General features: G+C 31.5%; 3 protein-coding genes and 1 long non-coding RNA gene across 6 annotated transcripts in view; 1 reads left to right on the top strand and 3 right to left on the bottom strand.

The window, feature by feature from the left end:
- The window catches only part of LOC112098498, a 3,633-nt gene extending 714 nt beyond the window's left edge, over positions 1-2,919 (bottom strand). Inside the window, exons 1-3 of one of the 3 annotated variants that reach the window (XR_002905599.1) lie at positions 2,605-2,919; positions 1,175-1,246; positions 982-1,098 (exon numbers count right to left, since the gene is read on the bottom strand). This is a non-coding gene — a long non-coding RNA (uncharacterized LOC112098498). Of the gene's footprint in view, positions 1-803; positions 1,099-1,174; positions 1,253-2,604 lie in introns of those variants that run through there. The other 2 variants (XR_002905598.1, XR_002905597.1) reach the window with 2 other exon arrangements.
- A 2,192-nt stretch (positions 2,920-5,111) lies between these two features.
- LOC18033458 (putative F-box/kelch-repeat protein At3g22730) lies at positions 5,112-6,179 on the bottom strand. The gene has a single exon (XM_006421168.2). The coding sequence runs from the start codon at positions 6,177-6,179 to the stop codon at positions 5,112-5,114; it is 1,068 nt and encodes a 355-aa protein (XP_006421231.2).
- An 808-nt stretch (positions 6,180-6,987) lies between these two features.
- LOC18033450 (pistil-specific extensin-like protein) lies at positions 6,988-8,122 on the top strand. The gene is made up of 2 exons (XM_006421167.1): positions 6,988-7,171; positions 7,767-8,122. The coding sequence occupies exons 1-2, from the start codon at positions 6,988-6,990 to the stop codon at positions 8,120-8,122; spliced, it is 540 nt and encodes a 179-aa protein (XP_006421230.1).
- A 1,874-nt stretch (positions 8,123-9,996) lies between these two features.
- On the bottom strand, positions 9,997-11,278 carry LOC18031642 (protein GAST1). The gene is made up of 4 exons (XM_006421166.2): positions 11,113-11,278; positions 10,899-10,970; positions 10,765-10,798; positions 9,997-10,227 (listed from the first exon to the last, which is right to left on the bottom strand). The coding sequence occupies exons 1-4, from the start codon at positions 11,179-11,181 to the stop codon at positions 10,046-10,048; spliced, it is 357 nt and encodes a 118-aa protein (XP_006421229.1). The 5' UTR covers positions 11,182-11,278; the 3' UTR covers positions 9,997-10,045.
- Positions 11,279-20,438: the final 9,160 nt, after the last annotated feature.

Genomic DNA, 20,438 nt, shown 5'->3' with positions numbered 1-20,438 from the left:
TGTATGTTATCTAGGATAGTATTCTTGAATAATAATTCGACTCATGCCACATTGATTTCTTTACTGAACAATCCTTTGTACCACATCGCTAAATAAATTAATATCTCAAATGTCCAATCAATTTAATTACATCTTATTCTTTGACACTTACTAGTTTTCTCTAATGATTATTTTCAACATACTAATTATGTTGCTACACTCTGACTAGAGAATTTTACGATCAAATGCCGAAAACCCATCAAGAGATGTGTTGTACAAATTATATATTGTTAATCTATAATCTCACTGCTCATAATTGCTTTCACCAAGATACCAGGTAATCAATACTACAAATGTATATCGCGCCCATTGGTAACTCAATTGAAATGATAATTACAATCATAAAACTATAATTAACTCAAGATTAAGATTGCAATAAAATCAATGCCTATGAAATTTAATAAGTCTAACAGTCATTTCAAGGTTAATTAAATCTTATATGTGATACAGTTCAATGTAGTCAAACTACATCAGTAAATTCATACATAATTAAGATAAATCATTTAATGAATTTACTACAGTCTAAACATAAATAGAGCGTCCAACTCTATTTATCAACTGCGAATTTAATTTATTTAATCATAAGATAACTTGTATTTATGTCTTTTGTGAATCCATATGATGATCACATAAATACATATAATATGATTAAACAAACCTTATTAAAAATATTTATGCAATTGAAAATATGTCAAATATTTTATTAATAAGAAAATAAATAAATTAATATACTTTAAAGAGAAAATAATCCCAACAGAGCCGCACTTCAAAACAATAGTATCAATAAGAAAAATGCCCAGCTTAATTAGATTAAATATATTAAATAAAAGAAATAGTGCAAAGCTTGCTGCATGTTTTAAACAGCTATGCATTCATAACAGCATACTTGGAGGACCCCATCTACACAATTGAAAACTTATATAGCTAATGTCTAGGAATTACCTTGCAAAAATTCCCCAGTACCTCACCATCATTTTCCGAGGCAGTCAATCCCTGTACAACTTTCTCCAATCCTTTAGTAGTGGCTTGCATTTCCTCCGCCAAAAATTGTAATTGTATCTGCATAATGATTAATCATTCAGCCAGTATGCTGAAGATGGAATTAACTTATAAAAGTGCAAAGAGAAAAGAGTACCTTGGTTGAAGCCTCCAGACTCACAAGATCTTTTGGAAAATCCCGAAGTTCTGGCAAATTTTCAGCAAGCACCTATAGCTTGGAAAAGCCAAAATGTAATTATAAAGAGGAATATAAAGAGGTTGCAATAAAGAAGCTCAAGTAATCTCTATGGAGATATATGCAGTAAGAATAAGATTAATACTTCTTAAGGATATAATTCATTGATATTCACATTAATTCGTATGCAAAACGTGCAGATCCTATTAGATTTAAAATTCAACATGAACTTCTAATTTTTTGAAAAAACCTCCTGAAGAGTTCACTAGAATTCTCCCGTAAAGCCTCCCCTACGCCCAAGGGGTGTGACTGTATTTTAGCCAAGCCTTCAGAGAGATGAGAAAAATTATCCTTGCACTTTTTACCATACATGAAATCAAATGTCCCCTGCTCAATGCAGTGATTTGGTTTCTGACTCGCTAGCCCCTTTTCCTAAATGCATATCTCTACTTATCACAGTAGCAAGTAATAGCCATTTTTCGTTAAGCTTGCTGCAGGACAAGAAGCAAAAGGAAAACAATTTACTAAATTATCAAAATCACAACGTGTCCGCAAAATAGTCATTGCTTTAGTTTTCTCTACACTACAATTAAAAAAGATGAAAAACTAAAATCATCAACATTAAATGCTTCACGATTGGGGATCCAAGAGGACATAAGATCCACTCTACCAAGCCCAATAAAAATGTAAAATCATAGTTTCCTTGCATACAACATTGATTAATCATCAAATAAAGCATGAAGAAATTAGAAATAAAAGATCTCCAACCATTCAAATCAAAGAAACAATTACACTACATTAAGACTGAGTCAATCATCCTTTAAAGTAAAATTCCAAAGCATCTGCAGCCCAACAAGTAATAATACAAGTAAATGACATAACATTTCAAAAGCAAACTAACACAAGCACCCAAAAGCAAAGAATGATAGGCCATGGCTTTGAGGGATGTTCAACTACGTATGGATTTTTATATGGTCACCAAAATTTGTCTCCTTCTTCATAACGCAATCCAAAAATTAACCATTGTGATAACCATGGATGCCAAATTAATTACTTTCATCCTGATCAATTCGCTAATTCGTTCAAACAGTAGTTGTATGCATATGCTCATGGCCACTGATGTTGTTTCCAGTGAATCTTTTAAACATTTTTCCTATAGATTAAATATTGGGTCCTAGAGAAGTAACGTTCAAAATGCAAACCGTAACTTCAAAATAAGTAAAACCAAACCAAAAATAAGCTTCACAATTTAACTAATTCATTTCCAAAACCCACTTTTCGGCAAAACCCACCCAAACCTTAGAACAGAGATAATCTTTATTTTGATCCAGGTAAGTCACTCACTTCAAATTATTAAATAAGAGAGAAGAAATAACAATATGAACAGATACCTGGGGTTTATTCAACAAAAACTCCAGTGCTGCAACGAGGGCTGGGATTTCTTCAATAAGAACTGCAGCTCGGCAGCTACAGGGAACAACAGGGAAAAACGGACGGCAATGATGGGCGAGTCAGTGACCGGCCAAAACGACGGTGAGAATGGATGGATTCAGAGGGAATTTCAGTGAGACCTTCATGTTGTCCAAGATTTTTTCCGATCTATCATTTTATAGGCTGTGTGTTTTGTTTTTTGCCTGTGGTTTCTTTTAATTTGATACAGAGTTAGTTATGTTTTATTGAGCTTTAGAGAGGGAAGATGAGGTGACAAAAAATTCAAGTGTTTCACAAATTTTAAGACAAGAAAACGACGTTGTCCAAATTTGGGAAAATAAAAATTAATTGAAAATAAAATTAAAAATACACCTGTTAGCGTCAGTGTAGGGTTATGATACTGTAGTATCAACAATGGCGGACACTAATATGTTAATCGCGTTGAAAATCACTCAGTTCATCATTTTTTTATTTATTTAGTATCAACAACTTAATATTACTGAAAATTATTATCCAACTGGTGTAGTCCAAAAACTTTGTCAGCTGACATGCGTGATTATCATATTGATAAATGGATTTAGAATCTCTCTTAATCCAATTTCTTCCAATGTTTAGAGGAGATTTTGATACGTGATAATTAAATAATCTTACGAACATGATTAAATCTACTCTTAATTTTTCTTTATTAAAGACAAAAATTCAACATTTTGGGTTAACTAAAATTCTAAAATTAATTATCAAGCAAACCAACGTTAACTCTCTTTTCCATTTTCTTTCATATATTTTTTTCTCCTTTTTCCCCTTTCTTAGCAAATTAATTGATACATGAATCAACCACCATAGACGAGGTGATTGGCAATACTTATATATATTTTTTATTTTTTAACTTTCTTTGTAGGATAAAATCTTCAATTCCTCTTATCGTTTTCGTTCTCAATCACTGTCACTTGTATGCATATTCCTAAAGCACAAATATATTTTTGAAAAAAAATTAATTGAAGAGTAAAATAAATATTCAAATGAAACCGATTTATAAAATATTACCAATTTACCATACAATATTTCAAGAAAAATGGATCCGACCACATGTCATTGTAATCTAGAACACAATATTGCCATCATATTTTGCATGTCCCATGTCAAAAATGAATGTACAAATTACCGAGGCTGGAAATTAAAAATATATTAATCCAAATTAAAATAAAACTAAAAATAACATTCACAATCTAACTTCTAAAAATTCACTAACCTGGCCCTTTTTCTTTTTTTTTCATACAATCGAAGGCTTGTCCAGCCGCTGCCAATCTAACTTCTAAAAACTCACTATCCTTAGCCCTTTTTTGAAAAAAAATATAATATTGAAGTCTGGTCCAGCGGCTGCCAGTATCCTTTAGATTTGGCTATGCTAGGGAGTGGAATGAAAGTGAAGGAGAGGGCTATGAAGATGAACAAAACCAAAACAGCCCTCTTGCGATTTGCAACGACGATTGAAAGAAAAAGAAGAACGATTAGAGTTAACATCCATTTGTTTGTTTGTTAGTTTTAGAATTTAACTAGCCTAAAATGATAAGTTTTTATATTTAATAACGAAAATTAAGAGTTAATCCTGTCCATAAAATTACTTAATTGTCTGTGTCAAAATCTCCTACAAATATTAGGAAATTAAGATTAGATTATGTGAGGGATAAGCTCTGATTTTATATTCTTTGAAACCATTCTTTTCTTTCATAATAATCTTTTATTGCCCATATCTCAATCCACATATACCTAGCTAGAGCCAACTTTCACTTGATATTTATATTTTATTAATTTTATTTCTTGTATTTTGTCATCAAAATGGTGATAAAATAATCTTTTTAAATTGAATGACTTAATTTCTTAATTGAACTAAGATAATTCTGAATTTTAAAGCTATTGATTGATTCTTCTATATCAGTCATAAAATACTTTAATCAAAACAAAAATCTTACCTTTTTGTGTGGTTGATGGGAAAGTTGATTGATTTTCATATATCAGTCATAAAATGCTTTAACCAAGAGAAAAATATTTCATTTTTTGGTAGTTTATGCAGAAGTGGATCGCATCGAGATTCTCACTGTTATTATTGGTCGGAGGATAATTAATCACATGTATATGGAGCAAAAGGAGGCCACCAGCCTATCATTGCCTCGCCGAGTGTTTCAAACCGACGCGTCATGCGCCTCAATCCGTCATCGATTAACTCAAGCGACACTACTATAAAACTATCCTCGGCACACAATTCTCTCCATCAATAAATTCCCTATTTGATATATGAATGATGCCACGCGTCATAATATATGCAGAAAGTGGATTATAAGAATTAATGAACTAGCTAGCAATGACAACTTAAAAAGAATAATTAAATATAAGAATAAAGTTTTTAATAATATAGAAACAAAAATTAAGAGAAATCTATCCATGACATCAGGGAACCTCCGCAAATGGATTACTTTAAGTTTTTAAAAGAAAGAACACTCCCTGTAAATCTGATTGTGTCATGATGGTCAAAATTTTTCGGCACAGGACATATCCTAAGATGACAATCATCGTTTTCTAGATCAAGAACGAATTTATTATCATGGCGAAAAGTATCCAAAACCATCCAACGACCGGCAACAACAATAGAGCAAACATATTCAAAAAAATCTTCTTCTTCAATTCTGTCACCATCTTGATCGGTACTAATTTTATATGCTTTAGACCATTCATTTCTTTCATAATGATCTTTTAGTACCCATATCTCAATCCAAATATATTCTGTGTCACCATCATAATCATCAGTGGGAAACGTAACTAGAGCCAAGTTTCCCCTCAGGTTTATCAACGAAGGTGAACGTGGTTCCATATCACAGTCTATTGGGAGATCAATTTTTTTGAATTCCTCTTTGTTGAAGTCAAATGAGAATATACACCTATGTATATTATTTTGGTCGAAACTTATCCAATGCATGTCTCCGTATGCGGACACACCAAATTCATAAGAAACATCAGGACGTAAAGCCAATGAGGATGAAATTATTCTCCAAGAATCATCCTTCCCCAATGTATAAACCGCAATCTTATAATCTGATAGCTCTATCACCGGATACGATTGAACAATCTTATAAGTACCAGTTGCACTATCATATCCCATTCCAAAATGCCCTCTCAAGCCCCTGTATGCATCATAGTAATCGTGCTGGTAATCGCAATAATACCCGAGTTTTGGTAGACGTAAAACTTCTCTTCTGAGAGGATTCCATAAATGGACGTGATCTTTAACATGACATGACGATTCTCCAAAGCATATGAAACCATAAGCAACAAAATAAATTGGTGTGTCACGTTCGTTAGAGAAATCTAAGTTGGTGGGATATTCACCTGGCTTCAAGGCATTATTATCATCATATATGTATGGGAATAGGGCGTGTTCACTTTGCTTCAAGGCATGGCCATCATATATATATGGGAATACGCCATCTCGATTCGCAGATAAATTTAGAGGCAGATGGTGAGATTCTTCGGTGGCAGCCATAACATGCGCGTGTGCAAAAGAGTGACTATCAATTATGTTGGACCAAGTTTTAGAGACACATCGGAAACGCAAAAGTACTTTTACAGGTTGTCTCAGAAGGATATTATAAATTATATTAGAAGGAAATTCCATGCTGCATAATTTGATGGTTGTTAATTGAATTTGGTTTTGTATGCGTGGGTTAAAGTAGCTTAATTGAGACTTTGGCTGTAGCTTGTTTGCGTTTGATTTGGATTGTTTAGGAGTAGAAGCCATGGCAGAAATGAATTAAAGGAGTGCTTAAGTTATGGCGATAATGGAGGATTTGATATCTGCATTGGTTGTTATTTTTATTTTTGATGATGGTTATTTTGGTTGGGCAGTGCAGAATTGCGGGGATTTGATTAGAAAAAGTCAACCAACAAAACTAGCGAGTCTTTTGTGTTTTAGAAGTACTAGAGATGACCTTTCAAAAAAAAAAAAAAACTTGAAATTAATACAAGGTACTAGGGAGGTGTGGGCCGGGCCTTACTTCTCTTGAAAAGTTCGAGCCTGGCCCGGAAAGTGATTAGACATATATTATTTTAATTAGTCAAATGTTTATTCATTTGATGTTGGCTGCAGTGCGCATGATATGCGACGACCCCCTATAAAATCGATACAAAACTTTCAAAATGCTTTGCACGACTCAAGTAGTGCCCTTCCACTCGATGTATTCCACCAACAAACACACATTTAACTTGATTATATATATATATATAAGAGGACAAGTTCTTGGAAATTATATTCAGCATCCATCTGCAAATCATCGAAGAATAGAGGAAGAGAAATGGCAACTATGTTGTCTATAGCCTTGATGTTATCCGCAGCATTTTTCATGGGGTGCACCAACTTGGCGGTGGCTAATTATGGGGATGCTTCAGCAGGAGTCATACATGTGGGTGGTCAAGTATTGTGCCAGAACTGCTTCAAGAGCTACAAGGAATGGGTTAATGGCTCCAATCCCCTCAAAGGTATCAATTGACATTTACTTTTCTTTTATACCTGTACCATTCAATGATGTGATTTACTATTCGATATAAAGGGCAAATGACATTTTCATCTCTATTCAAATTTAATTTTATCAATTTGGGTTTTTGAAACTTTTAATATCTCATTTCCTGCATGGTGATAAAATAGTTTAAAAGAGAAAAAAAACTTCTATTGTTAAAGAATAAATGCAACCTTTTTACGTACAGATTGATTATAAGAAACCACTATACATACATATTACAATTAGTTAATTTCTTTGGTGAAGAAACACATTTACTCTTTAGTACTATGTTTTACATATATTTTTTTTTTACTATTTAAAATCCATGGATGAAATGAAATAGGAAAAAATTATGAAGAACCCAAGTAATAAATACAATTTATAAGAGAAAATAAACATTTAAAGTTTGAAATATTATTAATTTCAAATATTTTAAAAAATTTTTAGTTTTTTAAACTAATATTTAATTTTTAAATATTTAATTATGAATAGAAAAAATAAACTTTTATAACTTTTATTTTCACCACTAGCTTTAACATAAAACAAAAGAACTTGTGCTGTATGTATAATTGCAGGTGTTACTGTGTCTCTGACTTGCATGGATGATAGGAGCAGAGTGATGTGTTACAAAAGTGATGAGACGGATGAGCAAGGCCAATTCTACATGACCGTGGACAGAATCATTAACGGCAAGGAATTGAAAGCTAAATTATGCTCAGTGAGATTGGTTTCATCAACTCATGCAGACTGCAACATTGCCACTAATTTTGCTGGAGGAAAGATAGGAGTAAAGCTCATGCGATCACCCACCTCAATGTTTCGTGACATTATCAAATACAGGGTTGGCCCTTTTTACTATACCACCCCTATGTGTGAAAAACCAGATACCAATGATAGTCAATCTGATGAAGACCAAGGCAGCTACTATTGATTTATCAATAATAATAATGATAGAGTCACAAATAATTTTATATAAATTAGTATGTACAATTTGATGTGGTATGAAGAGATCAACTGAAAAGTAACGACAAATTATTTTGTTTTAATTATGTGGATACATAATACATTTTTACAACTAATTTATTCATGCCGCATCAATTTATATATATTTGTACGAAATGACTGTAACTCTGTTATTGCTGCTGATTTATAATGTTCTTGGGATAATCGTAATTTTTTGTTTAGTTAATCAATGTGCTACGTTCTCTTCATGGATATGCAATGATTTTGCGATTTGATAACATATATATTTTTCCTTGCACAAATAATTATAAGGTGGTGAATGATGTGTTATCATAAGAATTAATGAAATATAAATATGGCTTCTTTTTTTTCCCCTCATACTAGGAGATTTTCATTTTTCACCTGTGTTTGTGCATAAAGATCTGCCAAGGTGTGGATTGTGGAATGTGAAATGTTAAAAAATAAAATAAAATAACAACAACAAAGGCCATCGGGTTGGGAAAAAGAAAATTCAGTAACACTAGAGGACTGAATTTACATTTCAATTAAAATGTGTACATTTATGATAGGTCCCTCCATTTTGATAGTGGTGATACAGTTATAAAATCTTATACAAACTAATTTGACATTAATTCATTAGTTGAATGAAAATACAAAATAATAAAAATAGATCATGTGGGCCTAAAAATATTTAATTCAATAAATTTTATCATGCCACATTAATTTATACAAAATAAATTTATACAAGAATTTATGATTATATTATTACTCCGATTTTGATATAATTTTTCTCTATTATTATTCTCATGTTGGCCCCCTTAGTTTTACTACTGTTATGTTTTAGCGTGCTCTAAAAGAATGGGCTTGGATTATATACTTACCATGGTTCTGCCTCTTTTAACTAAAAGAATTATATACTTACAAAATTCATATCGCAATTATTTACATCTCACGTGTATTTCTCTTCAGGACAAAGTCATCACAAATTTCGCTTCGGCACTATGTTAGTTTTATATTAAGTAGTTTTATACAATGCGATGTATTATTTTGGTTTGTTACATCAAACGATATAATAGTCAAGAAAGGATCTCATTATTTAAACAAAGAATTTAGGTGGTTTTTTTGAATATTTTGAAGGAGAAAATAGACTTGGACATTATTTGGTATTGAGATGCTGTAATATAAAAATTATAACTATTATAATATTGTAATTATGAAATAAAAATTAATAGTGTATAGTAAATGTGATTTTAATATTGAAAAAAGTACTAAATGTATTTTAAATTTTTTGTCATACAAGTGTGGGATAAAATAAACTTAATTTTCAAACCGCAACAGTAAGTATTTACTAAATAGTTTAGTATTAATAATTTAAAAGTTACAGTTAACTAATCACAATATTAAATAGGACCTTAAATCTATCATGAATATGGTCGGTGCACGTTCTGTTGAGGAGAGGGGAGGGAGGGGTGGAGAAAATGAGAGTTAATCCCAATTTTAGTTTGTGACAATATCATAAGTAATAAGCATTAAGTTATAAATTACTTAATAGTTTGGCATGACCCTACGAATGTATGATTGTTTTTTTTTATGGAGAATGTATAATTGTTATTCGAACCACAGTGAAAATTCTCGTATATTATTATTATTCTCGTATATTATTATTATTATTATTCGCATACTAGCTAATTATTAGATGAGATTAACCAATTAGGGTAATAGTTGGGCAAACTTCGTTAAAATAGATCGAACTATGTAACATATATAAGTAGTAAACAAATGAACAAACAAAATTAATATCAGATATAAACATACTAAAAGTTAAATTGAGGTGAAATCAAGTAATCAAAAGGTACGTTTATGGAATAAAAGTTAATTAATAATGAGCAGTTCAAGGGCATTTCGGTCCTCCTCTCTTAGTTTTCCAGTTATTGTAGCAAGGGCAGGATTGCTTGTTTCCATAAAATCCAGCAGGCACACACAAGCACTTGGCACAGCACTTTTGACAGAAGACCAAGCATGGCTTCCTGTATTGTGTCTTTGAGCATCTTGTCGTGCATCGTGGTCCGCACTCTGAAGCATCACCACCATAAATTTGAGATGTATTATAATAATAAGGATTTAAATCTATTTTCATGCCGATTTTTTTTGGAACTTTTACAAATATGTAATTGATAGTTATTAGATAAAAATATAAAATTAATTAAATTTTAAGCGTATAGTAATATACACATTCGTATAGTAAAAGATTACGAAGAGTTGGTTACCAATTAACTCAATACTAAAGTTAAATCCAATAATAATATTATTCTAGGAGAATGAAACTTTTCTCCAACATTTCGTACTTTAGCACTTGGCACTTGGTGGGCTTTACCATTAATTTACCATCAAAGAATATGATTTTTACATTACTAGATTGAATTTTATGAGAGGTAAGTTTAAAACGTGACCTCCAAAAGTTCTTAACCCTATGACTTTTTTGATCCACCACATTTTCAACTCTAGCTCCGGCTCTCATAATTAATCATGGTCTTGTAATCAACAGACAGTATGCTTATGGCTCAAAGCACCAAGGAAAACATGAACTGTTTGCAATATTCTGATTCTTACCTTGAGGTTGAAGACTTCCTTGGGTGGTACCGTACTGAAATTGAAGAAAACAAGAGCAAATTTGAGAAACATGAAAGAAATAATTAAAGGAATCGTATAAAGCTACCTAGCAGTGCCCATCTGTAAAATCTCACCGTGGAATGGTTGCCGTTTCTACCACTTGACTCTGCAGGCTGCGGAGTTGGAGCCTCAACAATGCTGGTAGCCTGGGCGAGTCGCAAAATTACGTTTTTAAATTTACGAGAATGAAGATAAATAAAACTGTATGCATGCAGTCTGATGAATCGATCTTGCTTTAGTTAAAGAATTAAACGGCATAGACACACACACACACACACAGAGACTTACATGATTCTCCACAAGAAAAAGAAAAATCAAAACAAGAGAGAATGCTACAACACTAAGCTTGCTTGCCATTTTCAGTAAGTGTGGAGCAAGTACAGAGAAGGGATAAAGAGATATAGAGGAAGCAACGAGTTGCAAGTGAGAATGAGTGATTATTGAAGCATTTTGGTTTATATTTATAGGCAGTTGAATACAAAATTTGTTTATGTATTTCTTTTTTGGGAAAGGTGCTTCAACATTGCCACAATCTTAGGCAGTGGCATTCTTGTCCTATACAAATGTCAGAACCGGTATACATTTGATGATTAAGTTAATTAAGTAATTAATCATTGCACAAAGAGTTACAAGATCCGATTCCATGCAGTTAACATTAGCTCCCCGCCTTTCATGATCATGACTAATTCATTGGTTAATTAATAACACTGTCCTTAATTCTTCTAAACATATAATTACTAATTAGTCATCACTTTCACTTGACCAACGAGAGCATAAATCATGCATGTTAAAGAATAATCATGTATAATTAATTAATTACTCGTGCTTTTTAAAGAGATCATAGCTGATACGATACCATAAATTAACGTGATGGACCGACGCATATAATCTTCAAAACAACAGAAAGATAAATCACAGATTGCTATTACATTATCAAAAGTCAGGGCCGGTGCCAGACATGTAGCCATCGCCATAGCTTCTTGTGATTCCCTTCCATGTGAAATGGGCAACAATGAAAACGATAGGCATGTTCGCTCACATGCATGCTCTTATATCAGGTTTAACACAGAGCCATATATAGACTTGTCAGCAGCTCCCTATAAGAAAACAACTTTGCAGAATCAAGACTTCTTGTCAGTATGTGCTACAAGAAACTGATCATTGAATAATGTTATATTCCCGTGACATTGTTTTGTTTGTTTCCATCTTATTTTTAATTTCTTTTATTCGTTGTAATAATCTTGGAAATGTATGAAAGAGAGAGTGAGATACAGAAAGGTTGTTAATTAATTAATTAGTTGGTTGTGTTAGTTTGCTCTCGTGAACCATGCTTCTTGTTTGTTTGCGGAGAAAAGGATGTTTTTAATATTTGTTTTCTCTCCTTGTGTATCCTTCACTGCTAAGGATATAACAACATGTGGATGTTGTTAAGCTTGTGTTTTATATTTGTACTGCCATTGGGTTATGCTCAATATTAACATTGTTGAAGGTACCTGATCAAGCAGGGATGAAGAAAAAAAAAATTATGTGGAGCAATTAGGCATAAATTGATGCCAACTCCTCAAAATTTTGGTAGCTTCCACTCCTTTAACAACCACCTACAATTCTTTTTTCGGATTACATCTATTATCCTAAGTTTTAGATCGAATTAAATTGGCTAATTGTTTTTTTCCACGTATGAAATTCATGTCAAAGACAAACAAATCTTAAAGAAAGTTCCATTAATATATAAGTCTACAACTAAACACTATTTAAATAATGCCTTCTCTAGAAAGTTAAACTTATCTATTATGGAATTTGAATTGATAGTGTCGACAAGTTCTCTTTCAATATAGATAACTATACAATCTGATATAAATTCCTTAAAATTATTACTTTTGGGTTTGAGAAATGCCTTGTGAATTAAATTCCTTTGACAAGGAAAATAATCAACTTCAAAGAATTAAAAATCAAATAAGTGATAAATTTCTTACCATCGCAATATCTTAGAGAGGAAATGAAATTTCTAAAGTAATATGGAGTACTGAATAAGAAATTGGAAAATGACCGTAGTTATTTTTTATAAATAAGAATGGCAATTTTGAAAATCTCATAGCGGCAATTTCATGAACTTAGTGGCAGTTTTATAAATACGGCGGAGGCAACTTTTTGGAATTACAATAATGGCGGTTTTGTAAATGTCTTTTTCCAAAATTTGGCTGGGCTGCGTCCCAACTTAGCCCACAAGAGCTCTTTCTCCTCTTCACAAAATATGACGTGGAAGCAAATTTTCAAACTGTGTTTGGTAAGTCTAGGCTTTGCTAAACATTATATGTATCTAGATTCAGTTGACCTCAAATTACAAGAAATCTGTAATTCATAACGATTCAATAAAAAATATGGGTTGCTTTTGATATACATCAAGCTTATTAATTGGTCTCATGTCAAATTTCTTATAACAAAATGGCAAGGTGGCTCTTGTACAGTGAAATAGAAAGTGGGCCTAAATAGAACCTACAGCCATTTTGTGAGAGTGCTATACCTTACAACATTTGTAAAGTAGCATTCTCCACAAAAGGGCTTATATCTTGAATCACTTCATTTGATAAAATTTTTATTTCTCAAAATACCTCATTTTGTTGTATAATTTATAAAGTGCGTCTTCTTTTTCTCTTCACTCAACCGATCCTCCACTAACTCATCAACACTTCCCTTCTTTTCTTCTTCATTGAAGCCCTCCTCTCCATCAACGCCGGTGCCTATAGCCACTCCCTCCACTTCACTTTCTTTGTTGTTTGGTGGCCATGTTCTTACCTTTTGGGTGGTGGTGATTATTTTCTTTGGAAAACGAAAATCGAAATTATTTTTTAATAATATGAATTTTAAGCTAGTTAAATAGCGACAACTATTTTCATCTTTATTATTTTCCATTACTTATTTTAAATGAATTTTAAAAAAAATTATTAAGTAAGCACACAAAATATATTATTTCAATAACATTAATATTAGATTATTTTGATTCCGTGTTAGTATTCATTTCGTGCAGCAGTGGATTCCAATCGTTTATGGATATTGTGTTCTTTTAATTAAATTTTAAAAAAAAAATTCCCTGTTTTCCTGAAATGGGTACGTAGCTGAGACTTTGCTGCATAATTTGAGCTCTCAGCATGTAATTGATGGGGTCATTGAATCTTAAGTAAAAGAGATCTTACTTTGAAGCATGCTGATGAAACTATGAAGGAGCTAACTACATTATTTTAGATATATCAATATTGATAACAGAAAATTGCACCATTATATATGACTTAATACTTGGTAAGTGCTAAGAGTATGACTCAATTGTTTTCGTGCCAAGAATGTGACACAATAATAAGTGAAAGTACACAAATACCCTTAGTAGTAACTAACTTAAAAACTAAAAGAAATTTTGAGTTAGGAAGTTCAGAAAGAAGATGTTGTGAGGTTTGGAAGTGAAAGAGAAGGGGAATCAAGTTCTTTCACCGTCGATCTCCATTTTCGTTAGTCGTTCATGTGTGTCTCATTGGAATAGACAAAATCGAGCATTACAACAAAAAATTGAAGGTTCGTTAACCATAGAACTGTGTTTTATTAGTTTTGACAATCTAGGGTTTATCACTTTTGAATTTACCATAGAGGTAGGGCTTTTAGAATTTATAGTTGAGGATTCAATTTTAAGATGATAAAGATGGTGTCTTGTTTTGGATAACTTCTATTAAGTTGCTAGTTGCCATTAGAATTATTTGAATTCCATAAAACAAATTGCTGGACTTCTAGACTTGTTTGGTTCAGAAGTAAAGAATTTACAGAATTGGTTGGGCTTTTACAGAGTGTTGTATTATTTTGATAACAAAATGTATATTTCTTTTTAGGATAGCACCTATATTTAAAAAAAAAATGAAGCTCATCATTTCAAGGCCAAACTATCAACACTCTCCTAAATAAAAGTAATTAAGAATATTTAAGAGCATCTTACCAAGAATCAGAATTAGATGGATATGTTTAAGGCATCTTGCTTTGGACATCTTATTAATATCCAACATTTACAATTTTCTAGTACTATTATAAATAACCTTTTGCTTATAGAGGTGCATTCCAATGATTTCTCTATGTAGTTTAAGGTGGGGAACAAGGTATGTAAATTCTCTATGGAGGAGTTTGCACTAGTTATTGGTTTGAATTGTAAACCTCTCAATAAATCCGACACAGACAATATGGATGATGATGGTTGTGTTAGATTGTATGAAGAGTTAATGGATGGTTTTGAAAGATTTATCACCTCCAAGTTAGAAGAATTGTTCATGAATTCCACATGAACCAATGATAGAAAAATTGTGAAGCTTGCAATTTTTCTCTTCAGGAAGGATCTGAAAACTAAGGTTCAAGCTAAACAAGTGCGACACATGGGGGCAATTTTGAGGACTTTAATAGTTATCTTTGGGGTCGTGTTTATTTCATGAAGATTTTAGAAAGTTTGAAAAAAAGCTTTAGTAGATAATGTGAGAATATATAAGAAAAAGATTATAGAAAACCTCAATCATAAGAACAAGGCTTACACCCTTACACCCTTGCTGGATTTCCAATGGCACTTCAGTTAATCAACTTCTTTTAAACTTTATCATTTAATTAAATAGCAAATCATTATTTTCCTAACAATTTATTATTATGTTAACTATATAGATATGGTCTTCTGTGGCAATGCCTGATTTTTGTAGAGAGTTTGCCGTGTATAATAAGAATACAATTCCTCAAATTCTTAATTGGACTGCATTGCACAATGTTCAATATCTGTGAAGTACATTTTCAATAATAAAAACGTGTGTATTGTAAGAGTGAAATATTAATACATATACATTGTTTTGAAATTATTTTATTATACTAATTTTATCATATTTTTTACATAGATTACTACTGTATTTGAAGAATTGCATGCTAGCCTACCTGGTGAAAAGGAACAAGATTATACAATTTGGTTTTACAACAATGATTAGCGTGAAGAGGTTGGTGAATTTAAAATTGAAAATGGTGATGAATCAGGTAGTATTTCTGGTGACATCCAATCAAAGTTTAACAATAATGAAGCGATGTATAATTTTAGATCTAACTCAACCTCTATTAGTAGTGTGGATAAACAAAATATGAGAAACAAAATGGATAACAAAAATAGTGAAAAGGTAAGAATGTTGGCTCTTAACATCAATACAAATTTAATAAAAAAAATTTCCTGAATATTTAATCTTCTTGTAAGATGCTGTCTTCTGCAAGTCTAGGTAACCATAATTTTGACATACATTATAACAATCACCTGGATAAGATAAAAGCAGATGTGCAGAAAATGCAACTTGAGGTTTCCCATATTGGAGGCAAGATTGATAGTTTTGAATGCAAGTTGGATAAAATGATTAAGCTACTTGAAGAGTTGAAATATACACAGGCTACAAACTTTTACGATGAGTTATGAAACTACATAATGTCAGTACGTATAACAAAGGAAAATAACCTAATAAAATCTTTATACATTTTCATTGCAGGCAACTTACAAATTCAATGACAATTTTGATGTCACTCCTGGAAGACCCACCATGGAAACAACGTTAATTCATGCCCCAAACATGAGAGGTGATAATTTGATTATCATACCATCTACAAAAACTCCAAGTGCACAACAAGTAACGAACCAACTGTTAAAGTTTATTTTTAAAAAAAAGAGTTAGAAAGGAATTCATTTACTGATGTTTCCTCCATATATGGTAAATAACACATGGATGTCTTTTGCTACAAGCTAAGATTGGTTATGAGTGAATACTCAACTCCCCACATGCAACCTTTTACTATTATGAACTCTCATTTTCGAGTGGGGAATGAAAAAAAAAATATAAATGATATGATTTGCTCTATTTCTTTAAATTTTCTAACAAATAGTATTATTGTTATTGCATAGCAACTGCTCAAGGAGAGATTTAATGCTTATTTGAAGAATCCATATGATTTTTGGCTTAAAAATTATTCACTTATCCAATATGCAAGTGGAAATAAAATTACCCCTACAATACTATAGTTTGAGGCACTTAAGGTAAGGTTTTAATATATATTTTAACATAAACATTTACACTATTAAATTTTAATGTTGCTATTTCTTGTACTAGAAGGTTTACATTTTGATAAACTTGGGTGGAGATCATTGGGTTCTTAGGGTCATCGACATATTGAATAAAACCATTCATGTTTATGACTTAGCCATAGGTTTCACCTCTGACAGTTAGTTTATTAATGAAATGAAACCATATGTTGTGATGGTACCTCTCCTTGTTAATAAGATATCGATACAGGACTCAAGACCTTCATGTGCGGCTGTGCCACATTCAAATCAATGGATCCTTGACCTGTACACCGAATACGTAATGCACATCAATAGGTTAGTAGGTATTTATCATAACCTTAAAGACCTTTTTTTTAAAATTTATTTTATTTACCAAATACTTATTTAATTATCATTATAGGGGTGATTGCGGTGTATTCGTTCTACGATTCATGGAGATATTGGTGCATGTAAAGATGGCCAATGGGCCGGGCGGCACATTGCCATGGCACGGGCACGGCATGGCACGCATGTGGGCCATGCTGGGCCAGGCATAGAATTTTAGGCATGAGGGCCTTAAAGCACGGCATGCGAAAAGACACGTAATAAGCACGCTTCATTAGTGAGCTAGCACGCGGCCCAAAAAACATCAAAGTAAATTTTTTTAATAAAAACTAAATATAAAATGTTATGAAATTAAAGTAAAATATCTTAAAATTACATGTTTTAATATATTTTTTAGCATAGACTTTTAAAAATTAATTTAAATCTCAGTTTAAATAAATATTCTAATTTTTTTATGTTTATAATTTATTAAATGAATTAAGTAAATATCATGAATTTAATAAATAAAATTGTAAATATCATAATTTTATTTATGATATTTATTTAATTAATTTTTTGAGTTTATAATTTATTGAATGAATAAGTAAATATCATGATTTTAATAAATAAAATTATAATTATCATAAATTTATAAATGATAAATAAAAATTTTTACAACATTAATAATAGAATATTTTTCATATTAATATTAAATCATGACTTAGTTAATATTTAATAGAGATATGTTTCATATGTGAATGAAATATTTTTCATATTTATACAAAAAAAAATTATGAACGAAATATTTTTATGATAAATTACAAATTGTATTTTCATTAAATGGAGTTCAAGTACAATTATAATATTAGTAGTTCAAATAAAATTAGGTATAATTTGCATCACTACAGTTAACAGTACATCCCAACTAGGTTGGCACCTATTGAACCATATATCATTTGCAAATTTACAACCTTTTCACTAATAAAATTTGTTCTAAAAAGTTACAAGAAAAAAAAGGTCTCTAGTCTTTGGAAGTGACTTCAATGTTCAGTACTCTGCATAATCTAGATCCACTTCATCTTGATCACCATCCAAACTTTGAATTTGTTTAATTAAAGCATTTTGCCAATTTTGTTGTACTCAGCACTCAACATCTTCCTAATCTTTCAAACACATCAAAGAGTCTGTTGTCTCGAATGACAATCTTGACCGACGTTCATCTAGAATTCTGCCACATGTACTAAAAGATGATTTTGATACTACAGTTGAAGTTGGACGGGTTAGTAGATCACATGCCATAATAGATAATATAGGGAGAAAATATGTCTTACCCGTCCAAAATCCTAAAATATCAAAATTTTGCAATTGTGAAGGAGTTGCTAAATCTTCAAGATTGGTAGAATAATACCTTTGCAATTCATTACGATTGGTATCAATACTAAAGGCAACACCCTTACCTTTGAGTAACAAAAGGTGAGCTGGATTTTTATGAGAAGTCGATGCTTCTTGAATATTAGAATATGTATTGCTTGATCCGAATTTATTTTGAAAAAAATTAAAAAGTTCATGCGTAGATGACATAATTGTATCAAGGTTGGTTGCAAATTTTCACTAATACCCTCAACTAAAAGTTTTGCACCAACTTTCTTGATTATAGGATCCAACACTGCTGCGAAAATAAATAGGTGGGGAATATCCTTCCACTATTTTTGGAATTTTTCCTCCATGGCATCACAAATATTTTAAAACATAATATTCTCTCTAAAAGTCTTAAAAGCATAACTCTTATTATACAAGTGCATTAACACTCTACATGAAATAGGCTCATAAATAGTAGAACATGCAAGAGTAGCATCATAAAATACCTTTAAAAGATCCATAAATTTAAATGCAACATTCCAATCATAATCAGTGATATGATAATCTTCATCATTCATTCTCTCATTGTAAAAATTAGAAATTGCTTTAGAATAGTTTTGGCAAGAAAGCAACATCAAATATGTAGAATTCCAACGAACTTTCATGTCAATGTTGAATTTCATCTTTTTCAATCCAAAAATTTTCAATGTAGACAAAAATTGTTGACATCTTAAAGGTGCTCTAATATGTAAAATGACTGTTCTAATTTTTTTTTCTAAATAATGATTTATATGAGTCATCTAACTTGAACAATTAAATTAATAATATGACATACACATCGCACATGAAAATATTTTGAACCACGTGCAAGTGTAAGAGTAAAAATATTTCACAAAAACATGTCAATTGCAGCTGTATTGGCAGATGCATTATCAAATGATATGCTAAACAATTTATTAGTAATTTCATATTCTTTTAAAACAGACATTATAGCTGCATAAATTATTTAACCAGTGTGAGGATATTCTAATTCACGAAATGCAAGCAATTTTTTTTCCAACCTCCATTTACCATTAATCTCATGTATAGAGTGCGAAGTCACACAAAAATAACCAACCATATTAATACCAGTCTAATAATAAGAAGAAATTGAAATAACGCCATTAAAATTGATAAAAGTATTAATTAAAAGTTTTTTCATGTCATGAAAAATTTTAGTTAACTCACGTCTTAATGTATTTCTAGGCACTTTCTTAAGTTGAGGCTGAACATACCTTTGTAGAAAATTTATTAGACGTTCATCTTCTGCAAATGTTAAAGGTTGTTCTGCTGCAGCAATATACTGAGTCAATCCTTCTCGCATGTTCTGTTGTGAATATCTTAATGATGTTATATCAGAAGGTCCAGAAACATATTGTGAGAGTTAGGTTTGTGTTGGGTCTTATGGCGTGTATTTTGTCTGACAAGTTTCCATATGTCATCTAAGATGTCTAGTTCCACCTTTACTTTTGGCACTTAAAATGGCTTGACAAAATTTTCGCACTGCTTGATCCACCATCTCACCGACAGATGGAATCCTAATTATTTTACCATGCCCTTTATTTGGCTTAAATATTGGAGGTTGCATATCTGTGGTAAGTAACTCAATAGGAACATCTTATTCCTTTATTGGGCCCATAGGATAAATTGTTTATACATACGTTGTAATTCATGCATCAGTGGTATAGCATGGAGAACAAAATGAGTGATATTCAAAAGATCGATGCCTGCACACTGCAATAGCATGTTCACATAACATATGGTCGAGTTGGAATGCTTAACAACTACAAGTTTTGCCAAGCATATCAACATAGGC

Source organism: Citrus clementina, unplaced genomic scaffold, assembly GCF_000493195.1.
Source record: "Citrus clementina cultivar Clemenules unplaced genomic scaffold, Citrus_clementina_v1.0 scaffold_9, whole genome shotgun sequence".
Classification (NCBI taxonomy): Eukaryota; Viridiplantae; Streptophyta; class Magnoliopsida; order Sapindales; family Rutaceae; genus Citrus; species Citrus x clementina.
This window is presented reverse-complemented; position numbering and strand designations above follow the sequence as displayed.

Bases quoted from the DNA above. Each gene is read 5' to 3' on its own strand.
- LOC18031642 (XM_006421166.2), bottom strand. From the start codon at position 11,181: ATGGCAAGCAAGCTTAGTGTTGTAGCATTCTCTCTTGTTTTGATTTTT. The intron at 10,971-11,112 runs GTAAGTCTCTGT...CGACTCGCCCAG, and splicing joins TTTTTCTTGTGGAGAATCAT to GCTACCAGCATTGTTGAGGC. The intron at 10,228-10,764 runs GTAAGAATCAGA...GTGATGCTTCAG, and splicing joins AGGAAGTCTTCAACCTCAAG to AGTGCGGACCACGATGCACG.
- LOC18033450 (XM_006421167.1), top strand. From the start codon at position 6,988: ATGGCAACTATGTTGTCTATAGCCTTGATGTTATCCGCAGCATTTTTC. The intron at 7,172-7,766 runs GTATCAATTGAC...GTATAATTGCAG, and splicing joins TGGCTCCAATCCCCTCAAAG to GTGTTACTGTGTCTCTGACT.
- LOC18033458 (XM_006421168.2), bottom strand. From the start codon at position 6,179: ATGGCTGCCACCGAAGAATCTCACCATCTGCCTCTAAATTTATCTGCG.